The following is a 27,571-nucleotide window of genomic DNA, read 5'->3' on the forward strand; positions in this document are numbered from 1 at the left end:
CCACTACCCTATAGCTGTTTGTTAAAATTTACCAGCCTTCAACTGCTTGTATGTCTTACTTCTTGCTCAGCTCTTGATTATCTTGGTGAAGTTAAAAGAACACTAGATTTGGAACTGGGATACCTGGGTTTGAGTTCTAAGACTGACACATAAACTGTATGTCTCTTGGACAAGTCACTTAACTTTTCTGGGTTTCAATTTATTTATCAAATGGGAATAATTATATTTTTACTACCAGCCTTATAGGTCATTGTAAAGAGTCACCTTGTTGACTGTATGAAATGTGAGGAGTAAATATTAGTCATCAGTTTAAAACCAATAACATAATAATAGCTGATAACTGGTTTTCATGGATCACCTCTTCCAAGGGGCAATTTAATTTTATTAGATCTGTAAATAACATAATCCAAATAAATAAATTGCTAGTGGTGGAATTTCAGAAACCAAGAGATTCCAGAGCAGTAGAAACACATACCTAATACTCTTCAAATCACAATGGGTTGTTCTATCAGTTGTCCTTCAAGTCATTTTTCAGTTATGTTTGACTTCGTGACCACATTTGAGATTTTCTTGACAAAGATACTGGAATGGTTTGCCATTTCTTCTTTGTCTCATTTTACAGATAAGGAAATAAAGGCAAGCAGAGTTAGGTGACTTGCTCAGGGTCGCTCAGCTAGTAAATGTCTGAGGTCAGATTTGAACTGAGGAAGATGAAGTCTTCCTAACTCCAAGCCTGGCACTCTATCCACTCTGTCACCTTGCTGGCCCAAGGGGTGATACAGGATTATAAATTTAGAATTAAAATGTATCTATAGGTTATCTAGCCCAGTTCTATAATTTTAAAGATAAAGACACTGAGGACCAAATACCCAAAATCATACAGGTAATAAATTACAAAACTGTGAATCCAGTTGAGGTGTTGTGACTCCAAATCCAACACTCTGTCTTATACTTTTGCGTCAGACTTGTATGTTGGCTTGGCTTTTAATATCTTTATTATGGTGTTTCTTTTTTTCCTAAATTTGTTTTCTACTACTATTAACTTGACACATATCAGCAAATGTTAGCATGCAGTAGGACTTCATTTTTATTGACCAATATGTTCCAAGACCCTTTTAAGTAAATTGAAAAGCAGACATACTTGTGAATCCCATTAGTCAATAAGTATTTCTTATATGAACATATCTAGGTACTTTGCAATTTTTCTTAGGCTTATCAGAGCTACCAGCATCACTACTCTTGTATTTTGGGGCTATTATTAATAACAAAATAACTTTAAGGAAACAATGAGAAGCATTGCTCTGAGGGATATAGGGCTTGTAACAAGTAAGAACTCCTTATAAGACTGATGTGGGAGGTAATATTTGGTGCAAAATATTGTAATGATTAACATGGATGCTTCTTAGAGAAAGAATGAGAGTGAATGGGCAAACAGCTATGAGATTTGCTAGCAAGGAAGATAGGTGAGGATTTAGCATGTAATTAAAATTTTTTATTTTGTATATTTTTCTGATATTTTTTTTGGATCACCAATCACATATACCTGAATTTATGTGTTGAGTTTGAGTAAAACAAGGTCCTACTGTACAAAGAATGGAAGAGGATTACCACATGACATTATAAATCAGTATTATAGATAGCTTGGGCTTTTTTTTTAGTACATATTGATATAACTCGTTAGTTCCAATTGTATGCTGTTCATCTGTATCACCTTTTGCACTTCCTTCTATTATCTTCTGTATATTTTTAGTTGTTTCAGTGATACTCTTCTCCTTTTATGTATTGAGATTGGTGTCACTACCTTCCCTATATTTATCCATAACCCTCTAATTGTCCTCCCACCCCCAATAAAAGTCAAGTCAGCATGTCATAATTAAGTTCTCATTATGTCCCAGGCATTGGGTTAAGCTCTGGGAATACAGAGAAAAATACAAAAAACCACCACCACCAACAACAAAAACCAGTCTCTGGTCTCAAGGAGCTCACAGTATAATGGGAGAAACAACTTACAAACAACTATTTGCAAAAAGATATAGATAAAATGGAGGAAATCTCAGAGGAAGGCATTAAGGTTAAGGAGTAGTGGGAAAGACTTCTTGCTGCTTGGAATTTTAGCTGAGACCTGATTGAAACTAGGAGATGGAGACACAGAGGCTGAAATGTTCCAGAAATGGTGACCAGCCAATGAAAATGACATCTGGTTTTGGAGTGTCCTAGCAAAGAGGTCAGTGTCACTGGACTACAGAATGTGGGAAGGGTATGGGAGTCAGAAGGTGTAAGAAGAATGGAAGGGTAGGAAAGGACCAGGTTGTGAAGGACTTTAAAAGACAGACAGACAGATTTTATATTTCATTCTGAATGTAACAGGGAGCAAATGGAGTAAGAGGCCTGCCTTGTAACAAATAAAAATATATGGAACTTCAGTTGTCCTCAACCAGATTAGAAGTCAACCAGTTTAGAAACATTTAAGATTTAGATCTCTGAAAGTTTGGGGGGTTTGCATTCCTGTGCAGGTGTGTTTCCTCCACCAATGAAAATCTCAATCCCTTGATACTTTAGCAAATTGTCTTCATGGAATTATGTGACAAAAATATCATCACCTGGTGACTGATCATCTGATGAGGAGCTTCTCTAAACGTAGCTAGTGTAGACATACCACCTTGTCCCTTCACTTGAAGCCTTTCAAGCTCTGTGTAACCCATTGTCATAGCCAATTTCATTGTTGCTGATGTCCTAACAAAGTGTCAGGGTAGTTCCCCCCCGCCCCAGAATAAAGAAATAAACAGCCTTCAAACTACAGAAGCTGCTGTTTAAAGGGGAAAGGATGTTATTCAGCCTTGTAACACAGTGATACTTTACAGTGCTTATCTCCCCCCAAACCCTATCCCAATATGTTTTTCCCCGTAAACTTAAAATCCCATTTGATCCTTCCAACAACTCTTCAAGGTATATATTATTTATTATCCTCATTTTATAGTTGGGGAAACTGAGGCAAATAAAATTTAAGTGATTTGTCCAAGGTCATACAACTACTAAATAATATCTCAGCCCAAGTTTAAAGTCATCAGCTGCTCTAGTGGTATACTATCATTTTTATTATCTCATATGATCCTCTAACAACTCTATAAGGTAGGCGCCATTATGATTATTCCAACTTAATTTTATATTTGAGGAAATTAAAGCCAAAAAAAAGTTCAGTGATTTATCTGGGCTCCCATAGATAATAGTTATCTGAGTCACTTCTGAACTTAGATATTCCTGGCTTCATGTCTAGCACGTCATCTTCTTTGCCACTTAGCTGCTCCATGAGGTTTACAAAGGACTTTGTGCATGTTGCCACCTTTGATGCTCAAAAAACAATATAAGGTAGGTGTTATTATACTTATTTTAGAGATCAAAAAATTTTACAGATGAGGCTGAGATAGATTAAGTGAATTTTCAGGGTAATATAATTGACAAATTCTGCAGCAGAATTAGAATTTAAATTCCAAGAAATTAGAATTCTGATTCCAAGCCCTATTCTCTATCCATTATTCTGTTCTTATCCAGTTGTTCTCAGTAATATCTGATTCTCTGTGACTTCATCTGGGTTTTTCTTGGCAAAGCTACTGAAGTAGTTTGCTATTTCCTTCTCCAGACCATTTTACAGATGAAGAAACTGAGATAAATAGGGTTAAGTGATTTACCTGGGATCACACAGCCAGTAAGTGTCTGAGGCCAGATTTGAATTCAAAGATGAGTTCTTCTAACTCCAGGCATGGCACTCTATCCACTATGCCACCCACCTATCAGGAACACATCCCTTTTTTTCCCTTTTATTAAATACAAAGGTTCTATATTTGGCGTTATCCAAACTTCCACCTTAGAGAAAAGATAGGGCTAGTCATGGATGGTCCAGAAGGTAAGACACCTACAATCGCCTCCTACTCCTTTGATGAAGCTGATGGTTTGAATGGTGAAAGTTAATTGATTCATCTGTAAAATTAGAAGTTGGACTTGATTTTTCACAAGGTCCCTTTTAGCTCTAGATCCTATAATCATGTGTTTTATTTGAATTCTGTGTCTGATTTGTACAAACTCTTTTGGACAAGCTACTTTTCTCCCCCTCATTCCTTCTTACAGGCACCCTTCTTACGGGAGATGACTGTCAGCTGCCTTCTGTGCATTCCCACCATCACATGGTCCACCACTAGAGCCTGAGAATCTCAACCACAGACAGATCACTCTGATGCATGAATAATTAGGTGAGCATAATGGAAGGCACTCACTCCACCCTTCAATTGCACAAACCCATTACTGAACTCTGCTACATCAGCTTCTATCTTCCGAAGGGGAAAGTCAGAGGATTTTCATATAAGGGCACTGTAACTCTAGACAAATCCAATAAAGGGTTTCAAAACTGCTATCAAGTCAGGGAGGGGTCAGATACCATCAGCCTCATGCAGCAGCCATATGAGAATCCAGGGGACATTTTTTTCAAGCAAACCACTACAAAAGACATCCTCATTGAGCTCTACAAGCTCACTGCAGAGAAAGAGAGGCTGCTAGCCAATCTGCTGAGCTCACACCACATCCTGGGGATTAAGATGGGGAACCAGGAGGGGAAGCTTCCTGAGCTGTCTGGGGGTCTGGAATTTGAGGATGACTATTTCCAGAGTTCTGGAAGCTTGCAAGGGGAACCACTGGCAGACTCTTTGGACAAGAGGACAACTCTAAAGAACAAAAAACCCAAAAGGTTTGGCAAGAGAAGGGAAAGCTTTGAGGAGCTTCTGCAGAAGAGACTGAGAAGGAAAGAGCAAGGGGGACAAGAATCAATTCCTGGATCAAGGAGGGGAGACTGGGTTTCTTCAGGCAGCTTCCCTTCTCATTCTTGGACTAAGTCCAGTCTTCGGCATCTGGAAGACAGGGGGAACTTGCCCCTGAATAGGACTTTTTCCTCTCCACGACAGAGGAAAGATAGCTTTTCTCCAGAAATCTCCAGGTCACTAAGGTTAGAGCCAGACCTTAGGGGCTCTCTGACTGGCTATGAGAATGCTACCCAGGGAGGAGAGACACTTCCTGCAAGTTGTAGCTCCCTGGGAGGAGATTCCCCAAAATCTGTTGCTTCTGGTGTTCAGGTGCCACAGGGCAGATCTCCTAGGGCTGACAGTCAACGAGCTGGTTCATTGGGGAGGTGGGAGAACTCTGAAAAGGCCCCAGAAGCAGAGAGGTGGGGGGAAAAACCAACCAAGAAGACTCGAAGGAAGAGACCTGTCACCAGAGTGGTGACCAAAGTCCAGGATCTGTCCGCTCAGGTGCAGAGAGTTGTTAAAACCCTCCCTGATCCTGAGCAGAGGAATACTTCTTTCCATGGCCAAGACGTAGGGGAGGGGACTTCTCTTCCTTCTGCCATCCAGTCCCAGTATTTCCCCAAAGCAGATCTACTCACACTCCCTGGAGAGGAGGTCGGGGCAAAGCCAGCCAAGAGGCAGGGGAAGAGGCCCCGGGGGGACAGGGCCCAGCCTCTGACCAGAGAACAAGCACCTCTTCTCAATGACTCTGCTGGCCTGGCGGGGGCAGTGAATAAAGCCCTTCTGAAGGTTATGCAGAGTGAGACTCTAGACGAAGTCAATGAGTGGAAAAGACTGGGTTTCCCCGACACCAGGAGAACTGTCTGCCCCCTCTCGGAGGTCAGGATCGACAGGAAAGCTGGGCTGCCTCCCAGCAGTCCCCAAGCCTCACCTCTGAGTGGGTCCCACAAAGTAGACTTTGGATCTCCCCTACCTCGGGCAAAAGAGAAGAGACCTTCCCCTCCATCACCTGCATCTGTCACCACTCTGTTTAATAATTCATCCCCACCATCCAGCACGCCTAGACAAATGTCACCTGTTCCATGTCTTTTATCTTCAAAGCTTCCCAGCCCCCAGCTGCATCACCGGGTACTCCGGCTCCCTCCACAGCTTGGTGACAGGGAAGCTGCCCTTCATGACAGTCCAGGAAGGAAACTGGGTACCTCCCCTGGGCAGCAGCCTTCTACCCGGGCCACGGAGCCTGAAGAAGCCGGGCTGGCCTCCCTCCAAGCAGGCCTGCCTTGGTGCCCGCCTGGGGAACGTTTGGAAAAGGGGCCAGAGCAAGGGAAGGCAGCTGCTTTGCCCCAGCACCAGCTGCCTCCAGGTTAGTCCTGATTTAAGATGTCCTAAATCCACTCCTGTGCTGCTCAGAGAATTCCCACTCAGAGCGGGGAGATCAAAGGATCTCTTGTTCAGGGAGCCACATAGCTGTCTGGGGCATGGGAATGGGCTGGAGGGAGCAGTGGGCAAGGGAGAGTGGTGAGGGGTGTTTGGCCAGCCTGAGGGAGTTGAGCTGGTTTTTTCAAACACTTTTTTCTATGCTTTCTGGTTCTGCCCCCAGCACTGGGCTCAGGAAGACTTGGAGTAGAGTTAGACAGAGAGGGAGGGCAGCCTGTAGGTTTTCTTTTTGATCAATGGGTAATTGACTTATTCACCCCAGAATCAGCATGAAACTGACATATATATATATGAAAAAATATATATGTATTTCATATATATATATAATTTATATGTGCATGTATTGTGTATATAAATACACACACATAGATGGAACAGTTTTGGTGTTTGCTTGGGGAACCCCAAACCTTACATCCTTGTGGACTGTATATATTTGTTCTTTATGTTGTTGTTTTAAAGTAGACCTATGATTTCATTGGTATAGGGAGCTCTCAGTGAGATACTTCCTCTCACAGTGGGAATTTTCTCCCCAACAAAGCTTTAAAGAATTGTCTGGAGACCCTGAAAGGTTAAAGTATTTGCCTGGGGCAACACATTCAATGCATGGCAGAGGTAGGATTTGAACCCAAGTCTTCCTAATTAACTTCTGTCCACTGTTATACCACCTCTCTGACAAGTTGATTTTTTTGGAAATGTTTCTCAGTCTCCAGTCACATGTACTCTGCTAATTTATGATCCTTCTACATGATGCTAACCTAGTCAGAACAGTCAAACTCAGGTTGCTTTCTCCATTCTTATTCTCTTGCTTCTGATGGGAATGGAAGTACAACTTGTTCCCCCTCAAGTTTTATTTATCTTTGACTTGGGTTACTGTGGTTACTGATTCCACACTATAGCATTTTACATGACTGACCTGGATTATGTGTTGGATTTTGGCCATAATTAGTGTGGGTGACACCATTCAAAGAGACAATTATATTTAGGTTCTTTCAAGTCTTCTTTGCTAAAGCTGTAAGTACTGTGAGAACCAAATAAGACCTTGTTTAAAAAGTGTCACTTCTGTGGTGCTACTCACATCAACCAGTCTAATCTGTTAATGCCTAATTAGGCTAATGGGGTAAAACATTCACCATCCCTATCTTAGGCTGTATCTTCAGTGTTTTCCCTTTTAGGCTTCCCTTTGTGACACAGGGCCAATGCTTATGTCTAAATAAAGTGTTTCATTCTTCTCCGTTGCTCTCTTTGCTGTATGGTCTCTCACAGATTGGAGAAGGAGGAGAACATCATCCTAATTTTTGTGATGTTAATAGCTAGAGCTTTTAGGCTTGCAAATCATTTCACAAATATTATATTAGGCAGGTGCTATTCTTTCTCTTAATTTTATAGATGAGAAAAATGAAGCAGACATATCGAGAATCACACAGTCAGAATGTGTCTGAAGCCAGATTTGAACTCAGATTTTCCTAACTTTCTATCTGCTGTGCCACTTAATGATACAAATATTTACTAATTAAAAAGAATTCTCAAGTGTGATGTGCTTTTGCTGGTTTTCTGGTTTATACTGTATGAAAAATTTCCAATTTCCTGCAAATTTAGAAACCTAGACTATAATTATTCAAGAAATGCCCCATGGTAATGGCTTTGCAGGTTCCTTTTTGTTCCTTTGTATATTTTTTCCTTTTGGTTCCCTAATAGACTTCTTCTCAATGAATCCAGAAAAGGTCAACTCTCACTGTCTATGGCTGTCTTGTCTTCCACTTCTTTTCTTCTCCCACTTAATCCCAGAGGAAGCTATAGTTCAAATAGTTCACACTACAAATCTCTAACAGATATGAAGAGGAACATTATCCACTTATTCCCCCACAGTGCACTGGCCCATTCTCTGAAGCCTTCTCTGGTGTTAGGTATTATCCAGGTTGAATTTACGGTCAGTGAAAATATATTTCCTGTGGAAATAATTTCTAGGTATTTTATTGAAGCTGTGTGACAAAGATTATCAAAAGCCCTCATTAACAGCAAAAGGAAAGGATTAAAGCTTCCAGAAATAATCAGATTTCTTCCCATCTAGAGGAATCTTTAGTACTTTAGGTAAGTAGCAATACCAACCCAAGAAAGGAATTAAATCCTTTCTCTCCTTGTAAAATAGCCAACAGCTAAAGCTGTTATAACTAGCTGATATAGATTGATTAAACCAGGGCCCTTTCCTACAAGGAGGAAGGGGGAGGATAACTAGGGTGATTGTTGAATCACTGTGAGTATAAACCCTGACTCCAAATGCTCAACTCCAATATTTAGTTTTTCCTGATCTATTCAAGATGATAACATTCATAAAAAGCTCAATCTCCCCTTGTCAACCTTCATATAAAGCCACATAGCCCAGCATAGCCATGGGTCATTTAGATAGAGCTGACTCCCTGGAAGCACTTATATATTACATGTGTGACTTCATTTCTCTGAGTTAAGCAAAGATGGTGGCCCAATGGGGGGAAATGGAGCAGAAAATCAGCTGCCTTGCACCTTTCCTGTATGAGTGAGTCTAATCATTCAACCAGTTAGCATACTGTCAATACACCCCTTAGATCAGTTAAATGCATAGACATATTTCTGCTCTTGAAATGCTAGAATTAACTAATGTTTTGACAATATTGAGAACAATAAAAGGTAAAATATTAATAGAGACCTTTCTCCCTTTGGACCTGCCATTTGGTGAATGTAAATCCTGGTTATATATATATATATATATATATATATATATATATATATATATATATATATATGTAGCAAAATTGGACACAAGTATATGGAAACTCCTAGTTCTTCATTCTAAGAACTTTCCACAGATATCTTCTCTGTAGGCAATAATATCAATCAATTAAGTACCTGTTGTATGCTAAGCATAGTGCTAAGTGCTGGGAAATCAAAGGCAAAAATGAAACAGTTCTTTACTTCAAGTAATACTTATTTGTGAGAGATACTTATACTCTGGTGAGAGATAACATATATATATATATATACTTAATATAAATATACTATTTATGTAGAGTATATATAATACATATGTATACATAAATGTACATATATGTATATCCAAAATAAATAAAAAGTAATGGGAGGGGCCTGCAAGGCCACTTCTGCTAGAGAGAGGGGTAGATCAGAAGAAGCTTTCTTTAAAAGATTTTGGTTAAGCTGAGGACTGAGGAAAATGAGGAATTCTAAGAGGTTGCAAGGAAGAAGGGAGTTCATTCCAGGTTTGAGAGACAACTAGCACAAAAGCACTAACAGGAGACAGTGGCATATGAGAAACCGCAAGAAGATCAATTAGCACATGGAAAAGAGAGCAGAAGTAGATTGCCAGTTGGTAAGGCCAGGTTGTCAAGTGCTTTAAAAGCCAAATGGTGAAGTCAACTGAGTATAGACTTGTGATTTATCCATTGCTTATTACACTTCAGTAGATCCATCATTTCATTGATGTGAATACTTCCTTAACCAATGTAGATTTTACTTCAGTCTTATCTTCTTATCCTGGTTATTTCGGCTTTCCATAGGGAATCATCCCAATACATTATACATTCTTATTCTTTTTTTTATATTTGGGGATTCCCAGGACAAAATTCTGTCTGTCCATCCGGAGATCAGATAGAAAGATCTATTTGAGATAGATCTCTCTCTGTCTGCCTGTCTCTGTCTCTGTCTCTCTGTCTCTGTCTCTCTGTCTCTGTCTCTCTCTCTTTCTGTCTCTCTCTGTCTCTCTCTCTCTCTATATATATGTATATACATATATATGTGCATCTATCTATCTATCTATCTATCTATCTATCTATCTATCTATCTATCTATCATCTATATCATAGTTACATTTGGTGGGATTAGCTAGAATGCCCATATCTGCATCAAAGTGCCCCTCTCTATGGGTAGAATATATGTGCATAAATAACGTAGGTCTTTCTCCATCATATAAACAGGCTTTGGTAGAAAGAAGTAGTTATGATCATCTCTGTAGTAATATTTTTGGGACTTAGTACTGGGTGCTACTTATCAGCATTCATTTATCTTTTTTATGAATAGATTCTTTTAAAATCAGAAGAGTCATGTGAATCTTTGCTCAGTCTTGTGCCTGGGAAAGTCTAGTGCTCTGGGGTCCACCTAAACAATTTTGGTGTCATTTTTCTTTTAACAGAGACTGAAATTATGCCTTGGGCATATGTTATTTTATTGTGAAATATTTGTTTGATTCATGTATTCAGGTCTTGTGACTGTTAGAAGAGGAAGCAAGTTATAGTGTGCAAAGTGGGCTAGATTTGGCGTCAGAAGGTTCAGGTTCAAATCCTTTCTCCATTACTTGAACTCTAAGTGAACATACCTATGTTCTATGGGAAATTCCTATAATTCTCCTGGGAAAAGGCAAAAAGAACTGAAGGAATGGTGGCTTGAGAATGGTGCTATAGGGGAGAGATGCTGTTCCCTACCTAATTTACCTGATAGTAATTTCTTTCTTCTCTGGACTTGTATAGATATTTTTGTCAGTGAAAATTTTGATCTTGAACTATAAGAAATCAACCCTTTGGTTTATGTAGACAAGGTTCATTCTTGAACCTTCGTTGGTTTGTGTGCCAAACCACGGTTTTACTTGAGAACATTAGAATTTGGCAAATGTTTAATTCTCTTTGAGAAAAGGAAAAAGGATCTCATTTCTTTGGATAAAACAACAATAAATTTAGGACATTTGATTTACTCCCTTTTCCTCAAGGGAAAAGAATTAATACCTTAGTCAAGATAACTCTCTTTACTGAGCTCCTCTACCTCTAAGATCCTCTAGGATCATCTAAATATATAGTATTACTATAGAGACTCACTCTGAAAGTCATAAACACTCAGAATTTCTTGAGAGATATTCCTTCCTTTAGACATGAAGTCTACATAATTCACAGTATTGGTGAAGGGCTAGGTTCAGGTCTGTTTCTTTGTGCCAGTGTCTGTTTCATCCAGGAATTCATCAAGGTTCAAGGACACCCCTGCTTAGTTCAAGAACTCTTCTGATTTTCTCTGCCAACTTGATATAGCAACATCTTTGTTGTTCCATTCCTGCTGTGAAATTGTGTTCCTGGAGCTCCCAACATCATCCAGGTAGATATTCCTCACTGCTCAGCTACTGCCTTCATTCACTGAAGTGAAACCACTTATCCCTTTAAGTTTTCCTCCAGACAACTAAAGTTTGTACAGCCAATTGGCTTCTACTTTACCTCATAGACCTAATTCTTTTTTCTCTGATTCTCCAATGTCCCTTTTAATTTAATTTTATTATTTTATTTTCCCCCTTCACAATCATTGGTAGGATCCACTATAGAATCTTGTTATCTAATCCCAATTGGGCCACCAGAGCAGGAAGAATCCTCTAATCTTTATCTCACCTGCCACAGACTGTTCCAAACCTTGTATTCTTTCAAGTATCCCTCCACTACCTTTCCCTGACTCTCAGACTTAAAGGATATCTCCATGGTGTGTGTGAGGGCATAAGGCTGGAGATAGAAAATAATCAACTGTCTCATTTATCTTAATATAGGGACCTTAAAAATATTGGTCATCTATTAACTCTAAGATAAAATTTGGAAAGGTTTTACCCAATAAAGATCAAATAAAAATGCTTTGCCTTTTAAAAGGATTGACCTTAAGCTATCTGGAAAACTCGGCTATATAAAATGACACATTTTCAGAGGATTCTGGTCAGCCAAAGTTTTATTATAGGTGAATCCTGATAAATATCAGGATTTAATAGATATATGTTCTACTCATTTTTAAGAGTATATGTTTGCCCCTAAGCGGCCATATGATATACACGTTCAAATGATACCTCAAGTACTTACTATTTTTGTGATCTGGAACCAGTCACCTAACATTTTAGCCTCAGTTTCCTCATCTCTAAAATGGGGAGATAATAATAGTATCAATCCATTGTTTTATAGTGAGTATCATTGAGATAATATATATGAAGCACTTTGCAGACTTTAAAGTGCCCCATAAATATGAACTATTTTCATTTAGAAAGTTATGGTTTATAAAGTGATTTATATACCCTATCTTATTTTACTGCAGGTACCTTAAGCAAATGTATGAATTAGGCTGCTACCATTTATCTGATATCAGCATATAAAATATAGAAATAATGGCTAGAATAAAATTAAATAGGCTTTATTACCTTCTTGCCTTATAAATGTTGGGGAAAATAAAAACATCACCTTATTAAATAGTAACCATAAATATAAACATCAACACCTTAGGGTTTGAAGGAAATTAGATAAGGCTTGAAAGATGGTGAGCTATGAGAAAGCAAAGACTTTAGTAAAATTTTACATTAATACATAGTACCACTATGAGCATCGATTTGTATTTAGAGGACTTAGTTTTTGAATTCTTGTGCAAAAAGTTACCATCTATTTAACCATGGGTAGTAAGTCACTTTCCCTTTTGGTCTCAGTTTTCTCATCCATAAAATGTATTGTAGTAGTTGAACTAAAGAATCTTTAAGGTCCCTCAACAACTGTAATACAAATGATCTCTTCACTGTTACATCCTATGATGGAATCACTTTTGTCAGATGGAATTGATGTGATGGTTTATAGCCTTTCTCTTCTTATTCCCATTTTAGCTGGGTATTTCAGTCTTTATTCCTCCTATCTAATTTTATTCTTTCTGTGGCTTTTCCTTTTTCCTTTTTCCACTTTTCACTTTATCCTTTTCACTGAAGACTAACCACAAATTTATATGGTTTTTCCATAAGTAAATCTTTTCCTATTTTTCTAACACTTCATAGGATTTAGCTTATATATGTTTAAATGCATCTAGTCTAAAATATCAGGTGGGCTTATCTATTGGTCTTTATTTAGTAATACCTGCTCCAGAGAGTAAACTTGAAGAGAGAAGCAATATAGCAATATGGTATAGAACATAGATAATTGGCTCAGAAGTCAAGAACCATGGAATCAAGTCCTAAATCTTATATATATATATATGTACATATAAATATTATGCACACATACTGGCTATGACTGTATTGAGAGACAGCTCTCTGTTACACTGGACAGAGCAGTGGACCTAGTGTCAGGGAGACCCAAATTCTTATCTAGTTTCAGATACTTACTAGCTGTGTGAACCTGAGAAGGTCACTAACCTGTGCTTGTTTTAATTTCCTCAACTATATAAAATGGAGATAATAATAGCACCTACCTTTTAGGCTTGTTAGGATTTAATGAGATAATATATATATATATAGACTGCCTGGTGTAATACCAGGCACAAAGGTAGCAATTAACAAATGTATGTTTTCCTTCTCCCTATTTTTTATTCCTCCCCTGTTTGACCCCGGGCAAGTTATTTAATGTCCTGGGGCTTATAGGCAAGTTTCAGGGAAAGTGTCAATTTATATTCCAAGAGAATTAGCTTTTACTTGGAAGTTCTTTATAATGATAAAGTAAAACATCCATTCTCTATCCTTAAACTCCCCTCAATACAGACCATCTTCATTTTTCTTTATGTAAGAATCAATGAAGTATCATGCTATGATCATTTTTATAGAATTGAATCCTATAGTGTCAGTTGAATAGAATTGCACAATAAAACCATCTCTCTGCTTGTCACATACATTGGGTTTTATACATTTTGTTATTGTTCAGTTGTTTCATTCATTTCTGACTCCATGACCCCATTTGAGGTTTTCTTGGCAGATATATGGAGTGGTTTACCATTTCCTTCTCATATTACAGAGTGGGAAACTGAGGCAAACAGTGTTAAGTGATTTGTCCAAGGTCACACAGTTTCTGAGGCCAGATCTGAACTCAAGAAGATGAGTATTTTTTACTCCAGGCCTGGTACCACCTAGCTGTTTGGTTATATGCATGGGGTTGAGTAATACCTTGTTGAATATTGATGATAAATTAATATTATTTTAATCATTTTCATATCCCCATCTGCCTCTTTTGATTTTGACTAGCTCTTTTATTCTAAAAAATACAAATTAAAGACAAAAATCATGCCCATCTAGGAGAAACATGATGAGACATTATAATTTAATTTTCTATTTTTATGTAGTACCATATTTTTTCATAATTGATTCTTTTTAATATAGTTTGAGCTTTGGGAAAATAAGCTCAGTTCCTTCCTTTTTCCTTATTATTTTCCTAGAATTTCTTGACCTTTTATTCCCCCAAACAAATTTTATTATTCTTTTGCTGATTCTATAAAGAAACCTTTTGATAATTTGAGTGACAGATTCTTAACTGGTAGATGAATTTGGCTAGTATCATCAGCCTTACCATGAACATCAAACTTATTTAGATCTCCTTTTATTTTTGTAAAAGAAATTTCATAGTTAAATTGTTATAAAACTCCAATTTTCTCTAACTGAACATTATATATTTAATATATTTTGCTTTATATTGTGGCACAATCAAATGTAATAGACTTTGCTACTAATAACAATGCAATGATCCAGGACAATCCCAATGGATTTATGAGAAAGAATGCTATCGACATTGAAAGATTTATTACTTGGTTCTATGGATATATGATTTGTGGTTTTGATTTCAAAAGATCACTCTATTACAATTATGAATAATATGGAAATAGGTTTTGAGCAATAACACATGTATAACCTAGTTGAATTGCTTGTCAGCTCTGGGAGAGGGGAGGGAGAGAACATGAATCATGTAACCATGGAAAAAGCCTTAAAATTACTTAATTAATTAAAAATAAAATAAAATTCTATTATATATATATTTGTTTTAAATGGAACTTCTATTACAACTTTTAGTAATGTATACACAACTATTAATTTTGTGAATTTACTTTGTATCCCATTTTAATGAAACTTTTTTGGTTAGTTCTCTAAGTAAACAATTTCATTTTTTGCACATAAGGATTATGCTGTTATTTTGGTTTCTGCATAGTTTCTTAATTTCTTTTTCTTGACTTATTGCTAAAGCTAGAAACAATAGATATCCTTACTCTATCCTCTTAAGATAGAATCATGGATTTAGAACTGGAAAGTAGTTAGAGTTAATCCAGCTATCTCCTTATTTGATAGATAAGGAAACTCAGGTAGAGTATGGTTAAATGACTTTGCTTTATATCTCTCAGGAAGTAAATGCCAAAGGCAGGATTTTGAACTTAGATCCTCTCATGCCAAGTCCATTAGTATTTACAAGAATGTTTGTAAATCTTTAGGGTGGCTATTAAGGGTGAATTTTTCAAATTAAGTAGCTTAGTTTGATGGGTTTGCATGTTGTACTGAACCAGAAATTTTCTTCAAAGTTCATGTGATCAGCATTCCTTACTACTTTTTTCTTTCTCTTTCTACAGAGGAAAACTATTTAATGGGGAGGGGGACAGGTGCAGGTTCAACCTAAGAATCATATATTGTTCATAGTTGGAAATATCCTAAGGTAAAACTAGAACCAAATTATTACTGTCCCTTGATGGAAAAAAAATGCAGCCATACAGTTTTAAAGTCACATGCAAACCTCACTTCTATTATTATGGATTTTTTCTTGCTATGGCTGAAAATGCTATCAATGTCTCTCTAAAAGTTCTTAGATCATCCTATATTTCCTGCTTCTAATAATTTCCCCAAATGTCCTACCCAAGCACTACGGTAACATATTTTGATATGTCTTTCAATGGATTTATGATTTTATAGATGCAGGGACTCCCTCTCAACTCCCTCTCTTTTACCTCACAAACTACCTATTCCTTCCTTTTGTAATAAATGGATACTGATGTTTCTATTGATTCTCTACTGGATGGCTTATGGATCAACATTTTGCCTACCCTTCTCCCTCAAATGCCACCCATTTTCCACCCTCTCTCTCCTGCCTTCCTTCCCTTCCCCCCTTTTATTCAGTCACCTTCTAAGTAACTCAAGGTGAACTATGAGGTTTAGAGAAGATACTCTTTCTCTTTCTCAAGTAAGGAGCTTTATTGGGGAAGACAGGACAAGGGTAGAAAATGAGGTAAGAGGGATGGGGTTTTCCCTAGTCTACAAAAGGAGTAAGGAGGGTATTGGGAAAATGGCAGTCTGTCACAACTGTAACACAAAGTCTGTCAGAGAGTTTGGAGGACAATTATTTTTCTTCTTTCTTCTTTTAACCAGTCAGGTAAATATCAGAGAGTCAGCAAAAGCTTCAGGCCACAAGCAGCTAAAACTTAGTCCCAAAACCAGAAACCCCAGCTTCTTCCCTACCACTCTGTCAGAAGCCAGAGAGGGGGTCTCTCTCAGCTTAGGTCAAAAAAAAAAAAGAAGAAGAAGATTCAGCCTTATTCAGCTGCTGGCTTGGTTCCAGTTTTTCAAGGTAACATTCCATTTTGTTACATTTGATTGACAGATGATGTTCTTTGCTTTCTGTCTTGCATATATGTAAATTCTCTTCCACACGTTGTATGTAAATCTCATCCATTTTTTAATATAAATCTTCCAAAGGGAGTCTGTACAGTGTGCTGAGGACCTTCCTTTAGATCTCTTAATGTTGTATGGATACCAATAGGGTCATTATCTATCACTTATTACTCATGATGACAATTTCCTTTTTCAGTCATATTTCTATGATAATATTTTTTGTCCTCTTTTGTAGAATTTTTCATTGGATCCATTTCTACTATATACATCTTCATTCCCTGCTGGGTGATGCATAAGTTCAATTCTTTTGGAAATCTGCCATTCCATTACTTGTCGATATAGAGTTTCATTAGAAACATATCTTAATTTTTTCCGTGAAGCAAATGATAAATCTGGGATTTACTTAATTTATTTTCCAGATTACATGTTGATACAATTTTCAACAATCATTTTCTGACATTTTGCAATCCATGTTCTCTTCCTCCCTCCTACCCCTCCCCTCTCCCCAAGATGGCAAGTGATATATCTGTTGTCATACAATACATATTTCTGTGTTCATCATAATGTGGTTGAAGTATTGCTTACAATAGAGAAAATTCATGGAGAAAATAAAGTGAAGAATGATATGCTTTAATCTTCATTCAGATTCTGTCAGTTCCATTTATAGCAGTAGATAGCTTATTTTGTGGAATTTACTTTTAGCTCATGTGTAAATTTGGAACTAGGCACTTCTTGATCCTGTCCATAAACTAACATATGGCACAATCTTACCTGTCTGTACTATCACTTCCAATTGTACTCATAAAACCTATAATCTTAGTTTTGCTATTATCATTAAAGCTATGAGATCTTCAAGATAAAAATAATGTAGACCAACTTCCTCATTTTGTAAATTAGGAAAGTGATGTCTTGAGTAGAGAGTTTAAGTGGCTTGCTCACAGTGTCACAAGGAGTAATCAATATAGCCAGGATTATATACCTCCTGTATCTGCTTTCTATTATTGTCATGAATCCAGTATGCCTTCCATTAGACCATGATGGATTATCATGCTCATTTCTATCTTCACTTATCCAGCCAGGTCTTCATGGTGACCCTGTCTAGACCCCAGCTTGCCTAATTATATTTCCAGATAAAATTGGTCACCAACTTGGCCCTGCTTGATTATCTAAGAGAGAGCAGGCAGGTATTAAGAGTTGTGAATATAGACCCAGAAGACTTCTGAGTTCAGGAACTCTTCTTGATGTCTAGTAAACAGTAATAGTGTTTGATAGCAGAAGAAGTTAGGAATGCATTGAAAGTACTATTAAGGTAAGAATGAACTGTTAGAGGCAAAGATTACAATTCCCCCAAAAATATAAAGATTCTTGTGGGTTAAATAAAATAGAGGCAACTGAATGGCGCCCCATTGCCCATTACCACTCTTCTGCCTTGAAACCAATACACAGTATTGATTCTAAGATGGAAGGTAAGGGCTTAAATAATAATAATAGCTAGCAAATATATACTGATTAACAAATATCTTGCAAAGCTCTTTATAGATATCTCATTTTATCCTTACAACAATTCTAGGATGTAAGTTTAATTATTATCCTTGTCTTATACATGAGAGATTATATGACTTGTACAAATCCACAGTTAGATGTTGAATTTGAACTCAGGTTCTCCTAATCTGAGTCAGGAATGACTAGATCCCAAGAGAGAGTAATTGATGGGCCAATATCACAATAGAAGGAGTTTTCTAGAGGGATATATATATATATATATATGTATATATATATATATGCACACACACATATATATATGGTTTAGAGATAAAAACTACAAGATTTTATAACTGATAAGATATACAGGGTGAGTGATAGTGAAGATTTGAAGATGAAACCAATGTTGTGAACCTGGATAAATGGAAACATGGTGATGCTCTTGACAATAACAAGGAAGAAGACAGATGAGAGGGATATTATGGAAGTAGAAAGAACAATATTTGGTACTAATTGCTATATTCAAGTATTTTATAATTTGTTAGTAAAAAGAGAAGATAGACATTTTCTTATTGACATCAGAGGGCAAAACCAGGAAAAAAGGATGGGAATACTCAAGTGGTTTATCATTTCCTTCTCTAGCTAATTTTGTGAATGAGGAAACTTGAGTGACTTAAAGTCACTTAATCCTGTTTGCCTCAGTTTCCTCATTCACAAAATCTTTGCTAAGAAAACTCCAAAATGTGATAACAAAAAGGCATACATAACTAAAATAACTCAAAAACAACTAAAATAATTCAATTTGTGTTATACATAGAGAACTGGATTAGGAGTTATTAGAAGATGAATTCAGATCCTGTTTCAGATATTAGATGTTTGGGGAAGTCACTTAATCTCTCTTGGCCTCAAAGTCTTCATCTGTAAAATGGAGATAATAAAAGTACCTAACTTCAGAGAGTGGTTGTTTAAGAAGGACTCCAAGAAGCTAGCAGAGCAGAGGTCATACCCCTGTAAAACAAAGATAAGTTAAATCAGATTGAGAGTAACTGACAGGATCTCTACCCCATGTATATGAAGACTTCCCCACCAGAATTAGGTAGATGAGAAAAATTTGTTCAACCTGCCACAACAGTGGCTGAAACAGTTGCTGTGCAGAGCTTAAATTATGATCAGACATCAACAATGCCAAGATCATCCACTGGATCCCAGGCTTTTGCCAGTCATGATGACTCTTGCCACTGGACTTCAATAACTCTTGAAGAGAGAGAGTCTTATGATTTTGTGTAACAGCCTTACTTAAATCCAGTTCAGGACAACTCAAGACAATACTCATTCATTATGTCATTGGTCTTCAACAAGCAAGTACAAGCAATATCATATTCAATCCTTAAACTTTTACATAAATATTAGTTATTATTATGTAGGAAAATCTTATCAGCAATTAGAATTATTCAGAAATATAATAGGCTACAGTGGGAGAACTGACTTCCCTTCACTGAATGGGTTTATACAATAGCTTAAGGATAACTTGCCACCATATATAGAAATAATGATGTTCTGATGATATTTAATCATAGAATTTTTTACAGCCCTTTCCTTTCTACTTAGAATGAATTTATATTAAAGACATTTAATATATTTTAAAGTCTCTTTGCAGCGACTATATAATTTCATATTTTTAATGCTTAGCAGTAGGGAGAGTACCCTCTCTATTATGGATACATAATTATTTTTGTTGAATTTAATCAATAGAGAAAAGTGTTTTCAAAATGCCACATATTGAATTTTTGAAGAAAAATTTAAAATTGTCATTGTCATTTCACACCAGTGAATTCCATCTCTTTTCCTTGGTCAGGCTAACAACTCTTGATTTGGACAAAAAGATAAAGAAATTTTTCATAGTAAGGATAGTTAGGCTTGAATGTGAATATTGGGGGGGGTATGTAATTATCTGTATTTCAGCAAAGCTTATTGAAAATAATTCTAAATATTGAATTCCTTTTGCTCATGGAGTCCCATTTTAAAACTGTGGAAAGCCCCTAGCGAGGTAGAGGAGGGACACAGTCTACCCTCACTATATCACTGCCCAATAACAGGGCTTCTGGTTTTCTTTATTTCTTGCTCTTAATGCAAGATAACTTTTCATAACTTATTAATGTCCCTAGACTATTTGACATTTGAAAAAGGTCAACAGGAAAGGCATCCTATTCCTCTTATAAATTATCATTTAAAATTTTATCATCACCAACTTTTGGTTTGGAAGAAATGTGCTTGAATAACTCTGATATTCTTCAGTTGTTTGTAAATGAGTTAGTGCGCATGATCTGAATGACTAAGTTTCTGGAACAGATAATTCACTGAACCAGAAGATTCTGTGAAAATTGTAGGATTCTAAAATGAGAAATTTCACTTTAATTTGTTCAGCAAAGCTTACCACTAGACAGGAAGGACTACCTCCTTACTGAACACCTGAACATTTGCTATTTTAATCAATTTATCAATCAATTAAATGTCTACCATGTCCTAAAGATCCAAAAAAAGTGAAAATATTTCTGCTTTCAAGGAACATTTGAGAAACAATATGCATATGTAATTATATACAAAATGCATCCAGATGAAATAAAAGGTCATTTTGAGGGGAAAGGTATCACATGGTGGCAAAGATCAGAAAGTATTTTATATGAAGTGACATTAAGAGGAGAAACATATAAAAATGAATGAATTTTCCTTTCTTTTTATTCAGTAGATGTTTATAAGTTGCTTTAATTTTTGTAAGTCAGCATAAATAGTAACAAGATATAACACTCTTTCCTCCAGAGTCACGTGTGCATGACATTGTGTGGAGTAGACTTTATGCACAGGCAAAATATGTGATTATAATAGGTGAGTATGATTTCAAGATGCCAAGATGCAGCTGCCACCTGAAGGAAAAACCACACCGAACTCATCTTTCAAAGAATATTTTAAGTACCTGCTATGTTTTAGGCACTGTACATCCCTCATAGGATCTTAGCTCTAGAGCTGGAACGCACTTCAGAGCATAACAGTTACATCTTCATTTTATAGATGAGAAAACTCAAGCCCAGAGGAGACTTACCCAAGGTCAAAGATGTAATAAGTGACAGCCAAGATTTGACCTCAGTTACCATGACTCTAAATCTGGTACCCTAAGTGTTCTATGCTGAAAGCAAGACAGCTCCTGCTCTCAAAGAGCTCATATACTACCAAGAAGAAAAAAAAAAAGAAAAAGATTTATAAATATGATAGAGTTATATTACAAGAAAATTACATAACGAGAAAATATGCATAGAGTAGAAATCCGTGAACCAAAGGCAGGAAATACAATAGAGGTCATTTCTGTAAAGATCACTTATGGGAGATATAGAAGAAATATTGTGGTGGACATATATTACAGACCTTTTAACCAGAAGGAAGAATTAGATGAGTTCGAGCAAGAGATCACAAAACGAGCATGAAGATAGTATATAGTAGCAAAGAAAAACTTGGAACTCTGCAAATATTTGCTTACAGGAGACATGTTGACATTTGATTACATTTCCATACTAATGAACTCATAAATTTTGAAGTAATGAAATATGTATATTTATTTAGGATCTTTGCATACCTAATATTTTGCATTGTTTTTGAATTGTTTATGGCTGTAAACCTTATTTTATCAATAAACTATAAACCCCTTAATTACCAGGACCATGACTCAGCTTTCTACTCCAATCTCATACTGTCTAGTATAGTTTGGACATATCATAAATGTTTGTTAATTGAATTAAAATTTTAAATTAAAATTTAAAAGTTAGAAACCAAAAACCTTATCTATAGGGTCACAGCAAGCTTAAAACATCAAGAGGATGATGTCATTTTAGGGATGGTCCATCAAAGCCAGAACTCCACAGAGCAGAGGGGACTAGATTAGTTAATTTCATGATGCTGAGGCCTGACATAGTAGAAATGTAATAAAAGTTTATTAACTGATTGAACTTCAGAGGCCATTATTGCTATTTGAGTCTTATGTTTCTTTATGTCAGCTACTAATTCATGCCAGCTATGGACTGGAAACCAATGCTGATGCCTCATTATGATCCAGAGATTACTCATTTAGATTATAGCAGATTATGATTAAATATTGTAAAAATGTTCTGTTAAATTGCCACTTGAGAGGCAGCTTTCACAAAGTAGAAAGATAGTAGAAAGAATATGGGACTTGGAGTCAGAAGCCCTTTTCCTAATCACTGATGCTAGCTATATGACTAGGGCCACATCACTTAGCCTGTCTTTAGCCTCAATTTCCTTATTTACAAAATGGGGATCATTATCACAGAATCATAAAATGAGACTTCAAAGGTTTCAGGTTTTGAAATTACTTTAGAGATCGTCTAGTCCAACTCTAATTTATTTTGAGTTCAAAAGACTGAAATGTGGTTCTTTATGCTTACTTACATTATAATTGCTAAGGACTGGCTCTATTTTTGAGCCTTTTGTAATCTGGGACCTATTTTGAATGATGGTTACATTATATTTAAATAACTCCTAAAATTTCTCACTAGTGTACAGTTCTAGAAAATCTGAATGTGTTCCTGGAGCTAGAAGGAATGGCATTAGATTAAGCTTGTATTCTGAAGGTCAAGTGGCAGAGTTTTGAAAGACTCTCCAAAGAGCAGCTTTGGCTACTGCTGAGAGCAGAAAAGCCACTATTTTAATTGGAATAACTTAACAGCAACATATCCAGCTTTAGCAACACTTGCTGTTTTGATCTCAAAGTGAGACATGACTTTCCTGTCAAAGCCAATCAGTGAAGGGTAGCCAAGTGAATAAACCTGAAATGAAAAACAGAGACAGTTCGACGTTTTCTCTTTCTTGCTGCTCACTGATTAACAGTGTTGTATTTTGCAAAACCAAAGGCCAAAGGCATTTGCATAGACACATACTTTATGACCCAGCATGTCTGTGCAACACAGGATTGACCCTAATGATTTTTTTAACAGATCAGTGATTTCCCTGTTTGGGGGAGCTTCAACCAAAGAATTCCATTTATGAATCATACCATCACTCATGCCATCACCTGCTCTAATTAGTCTGGGAGAGTTGGGTGGTTGGGGGCACTGATGGTACATTTAGAGGTTGTGTTAGGTAAGGACTTGAACCCAGGTCTTCTTGACTTGGAAGCAAGCTGTTTATATACTCTCTTCACATTGTAGTGTACACTATACTTTCTGCCCTACTAACTTATTTTTAGATAGTACTTCTTGGTAGCAAAGTATTTTGTAGGTGCTATTTGAGCCTCTTAGTAATTAGGGAGGGTAAATATGATTTTATGAATTTTGTAGATAGAAAAGACTGATATTCAGAGCAGTTTAAAAACTTGCCAAAAGTCACACAATAAGTGCAAAGCAGAATTGAAATTAGAACAAAGTTGAAATCTTGTACCATCCATACCCATACATGTGGGTCAAGTTAGTGGTATGATTTTAAGGGACATCAAAAAACCCACCTCAGAGAATCTGTCCCTATCCTTCATCTTTCTCCACTTTTGCCCTGTTATGTATAAGATTTATGCGAGCTTTTGGACAAGAATCACTCAAAAGGAAAAGATATGGATAAAATCACAAAAGAACCCACGATGGTAATAATTAATTATAATAACAACTACTAACATTTATATAGCATTTACTATATGCCAAGAACTGTGCTAAGCCCTTTACAATTATTATCTTGTTTGATCTTTACAACACCCTGGGAGGTAGGTGCCATTATTATCCCCATTTCACAGATGAGAGAACTGAGGCAAATAGGGCTTAAGTGACAAAGTCACTTAGCTAGTACATGTCTGTGTTTGAATTTGCATCTAGGTCTTTAGGACTCCAGATTTTCCTGATTCATCTTCAGTGAGTTTAAATCCAGTTTCTGATACTTCTTAGCTATGTGTTCCTGGGCAAGTCACTTAACTATTGGTATAAGGTTCCTCCTCTGTAAAATGAGCTGGAGAAGGAAATGGCAAACACTCCAGAGTGTCTTTGCTCAGAAAACCCCAAATGAGATCACAAAGCATCAAACATAATTGAAAAAAGACTGAAAAACTTTCTAACTCTAGGTCTAGCACTATATCCATGGTGCCACCTACCTGCCCTTAAAACCATACTACCTCTATGGATGACCTCAAAGCCCTTGTGTGACAAGGAAATCACTTTAAAAAACTGATATATATATTAATTTAAGGTAGCCAAGGAATTCAGCTATGTAATTCCTTAATGAAAACTCAAGTCAGCAGTCAACCCTTTATGGAGTTTAATTACAAACAGGAGGAGGAGGAAAGGTATGAGAGAGAGAGAGAGAGAGAGAGAGAGAGAGAGAGAGAGAGAGAGAGAGAGAGAAGGGAATAGGGCTTAAATACCCCCTCTGTTTAGGCTGGGCCAAAAGGCCCAAGCCCTTAGATAGCTGAGGCAAAGAAAAGAGATCAGTCCCTATCACTCACGTGACCAAAATGGAGAAACAGTCTCAGGGGCCTCCACCTCCAGCTTCCTTCAGAGCAAGCTTCTCAGAGCACAACCTCTCAGAGCAAAACCTCTCCATCCACCTCAGTCCTCAGACCCCACTCTCTTTAAGGAAACCATCTAAGTTCCCTCCCCTCAGTTCTCATATCTACCAATCACTGTCCATGTCTTCCCTGTACCAATGGTGGCTCTAGTTTAACCCAGGACCGCCCAGAGGTCTGTGGCTTTGCACATGTCTGTTGAAGGTCATATTCTCAAATAATTAAATCTTGATCCTTTGCTGCAGCCCTTCCTAAATCCTGTTACCCTGAGTAGGGTGGAGATTGGAAGTTCTAAGACCTGGTTCTGTCATTCCAAGTATCTCTATTGTATGAATTCTAAAATCAATCATGACTCAAAGAACTTCTTGTTCTATGCTTAAGCATAGGTCAAAGCCCTTTCCATTGTTCAGCAAAAGGTTTCTGTCCTAAAGTAATCTTAAGTAGGGAGGAGAAGGACCCTCCCATGCCAAGGGGGGGTTCACATTCCAATAGACTATCAGTAGGAAATTTTTCAAGTATGAAATTTCCCAATGGTGAAATTTCCAACATTTATAAGTCTAAGAAATTTTAAGGTTTACACTTGTCACATATGAAATATGTAATTATAAAGCAATGATTGCCTTCCATATGCCTCATATGAATATAAACCTCACTAATAACCTTAGATCTAGGGAAAAGATCCTAAATTTGGAATCAGAGTCCCTAGGTTGGAAGCTTAGCTCTTCTATTAAAACCTGCTTTGCAGTGTACAAACCATTTAAAATCCCTAGGTCTCAGTTTCCTTAACTGTACCATTAGGACTTGGACTAAATGACTGCTAAGCAAGACCTATCTAGATCTTTAATTCTATGATGAATTCTAAATTCCTCAGCTTTTAATCATCCTGTACCTATTAAGTGCTTCTTGTGTATAAGGCGTATGAAACATTTTTTGCCCTCAAGGAACTTACTTTCTCTTGGGGTGGGGGGGAGATACATGCACATAGACACTTTGTATGTGGATATAAGTGAATACAAAGTCTGTTCTGTGATACAAAGTAATTTAAAATGGAAGAAAAAACATTTAGAATTTGGGAATAGGGAGTAAGTCACAGGAAAGGCTTTGTGTATGAGTTATGAAAGTAGGGATTCAATGAAATAAAGATGAGGAGAAAATGCATTCCAGTCTACCTGGGCAAAGGTACATGGGCAAAGATATTGTTGGAGAGCAGAACCTTTTGGAAATGTAACAATGGGTATAGAATTTCATATAGTGGAGGGCACTTGAAAGAGAGGGATAAGGAAGACAGAGCTGGGTAGGGTTCTGAAACAGGGGTTCTTGGAAAAGGAAAAAAAGCATGTGAAAATACAGACTACTTGATGTGGAAGGAGGGCCCTGAAGTCTGATCCTCAAATATAGATTTATTTAGTGGACAGTGTAATAGAGTCTCTTTCACTATGAGGACTTAAATCATAAAGAACTGAGTCTACTTACTAGCTGTGTGACTTGTCCTAGCATGTGTCCTGGAACTTGACCTCTATCTGCCTTAGTTTCCTCATCTTTGAAATGGGAATAATAATAGCATCTCTGTTCCAGGGTTGTTGTGAGGATAAAAAGAGATAATATTTGTAAAGTGTTTTGTAAACCTCAAATTGTTATATAAATACTATTATTCATAGTTTTATCACATCTGACTCTTACCTATACAAAGAAAACAATTTGAATTTCTGATCATTGTATCTTTTTACATTAAATTATATTTTATTTTCAGATCCACATTCTCTTCTTCCTATGCTTCTCCATTCCTTATTTTTCAGTAGGAATTTCTCTCACAAAATAGAGAAGCAGTGATCACTAAAATACAAGATAGGTTCAACAAGAAAAGCTCATGACTGACTAACTTCATTTCCTTTTTTAGGGTAACAAAACTGGGATACCAAAAGAATATCATAATTTTCTAGGGACATTTTCCTACAATCCTTCATGGTTTGCTATTTTTTTCCTGGGGAAGGAATAGCTAGGTCTTGCCATCATTTCCCCATCTCACAGAGGTTTGAAGCTCAAAAATACCTGACCCCACTAAGATCAACACAGGTGCTTTGATGTTTTCCCTTTCCCTTCTATAGTCTATAGTCTAAAGTATATGCTCTTTCATTGCCTCCTTGAACAGCCTCATGTCCCTCTCCTACTCTCTGTCTTCACTGATAGAGGCTCACCATTTTGGTGGTAGAATTAGTACTAACACATAATCAACTTTTGCCCAATGCAGCTCAGAACTCTTGACCTCCAATGATATACCAGCCTCATAATCCTCAGAAGCAAGGATCACAGGTGACCCTACGGTCCGTCCAGAATTATTTGATATGACTTGCCAAAACTTCAACTTTGCTAGCACAGCTTTTGAAAATTTGTGGTCTTCTTCAAACTATGGTGAAGTATAAGGATAAAACTTCTGTGAAGTGTCAGCTTGAATATTATAACAGAATTGTAGAAATGGCAAGGACCTAATGGGTCATCTAATTTTGCAAAATAAAAATCTATTCTGTGACTCCTCTGGAAGAAAAATATTTAGTAGCATAACTATCATATCTTCTAGCATTAGCAGGCTATTTCCTATGGATATATATGGCTTTTTGAAGGAGCTTATAATTTTTGAGTGCCAAATAGGAAACTGTCTCTTTTCAACATCCCTGCCTCCAATGGACTACTTTTGGGGAGATTTAACCACAAGGGGGTGCTGCTGGCTAAGAGCTGGCATTTCTATGCTCACCCAAGTGATTATGCACTCCACCCATTGGAGGACACTAGGGGATGCATCAAATTCTTCAAGGCTCTCAGAGAGCTGGCTACCTCTACCCCTGATCTTTATCCCTTGTATAGCGGACAGTGCTCATTAATATAAGCATGTGATGTTTATAGATTTATCCAAATAGATAAATTATTTCCCATCCA

At 36.9% G+C, this 27,571-nt stretch overlaps 1 protein-coding gene across 1 annotated transcript in view; it reads left to right on the forward strand.

Moving 5' to 3' along the window:
- The window catches only part of FMN1 (formin 1), a 588,141-nt gene that overhangs the window by 59,426 nt on the left and 501,144 nt on the right, over positions 1-27,571 (forward strand). Inside the window, exon 2 of the mRNA XM_056810223.1 lies at positions 4,123-6,153. Coding sequence (XP_056666201.1) covers positions 4,254-6,153 — 1,900 coding nt within the window. The 5' untranslated portion in view covers positions 4,123-4,253. The remainder of the gene's footprint in view (positions 1-4,122; positions 6,154-27,571) is intronic.

The sequence above is a fragment of the Monodelphis domestica genome, chromosome 1 (assembly GCF_027887165.1).
Source record: "Monodelphis domestica isolate mMonDom1 chromosome 1, mMonDom1.pri, whole genome shotgun sequence".
In the NCBI taxonomy this organism is placed as follows: domain Eukaryota; kingdom Metazoa; phylum Chordata; class Mammalia; order Didelphimorphia; family Didelphidae; genus Monodelphis; species Monodelphis domestica.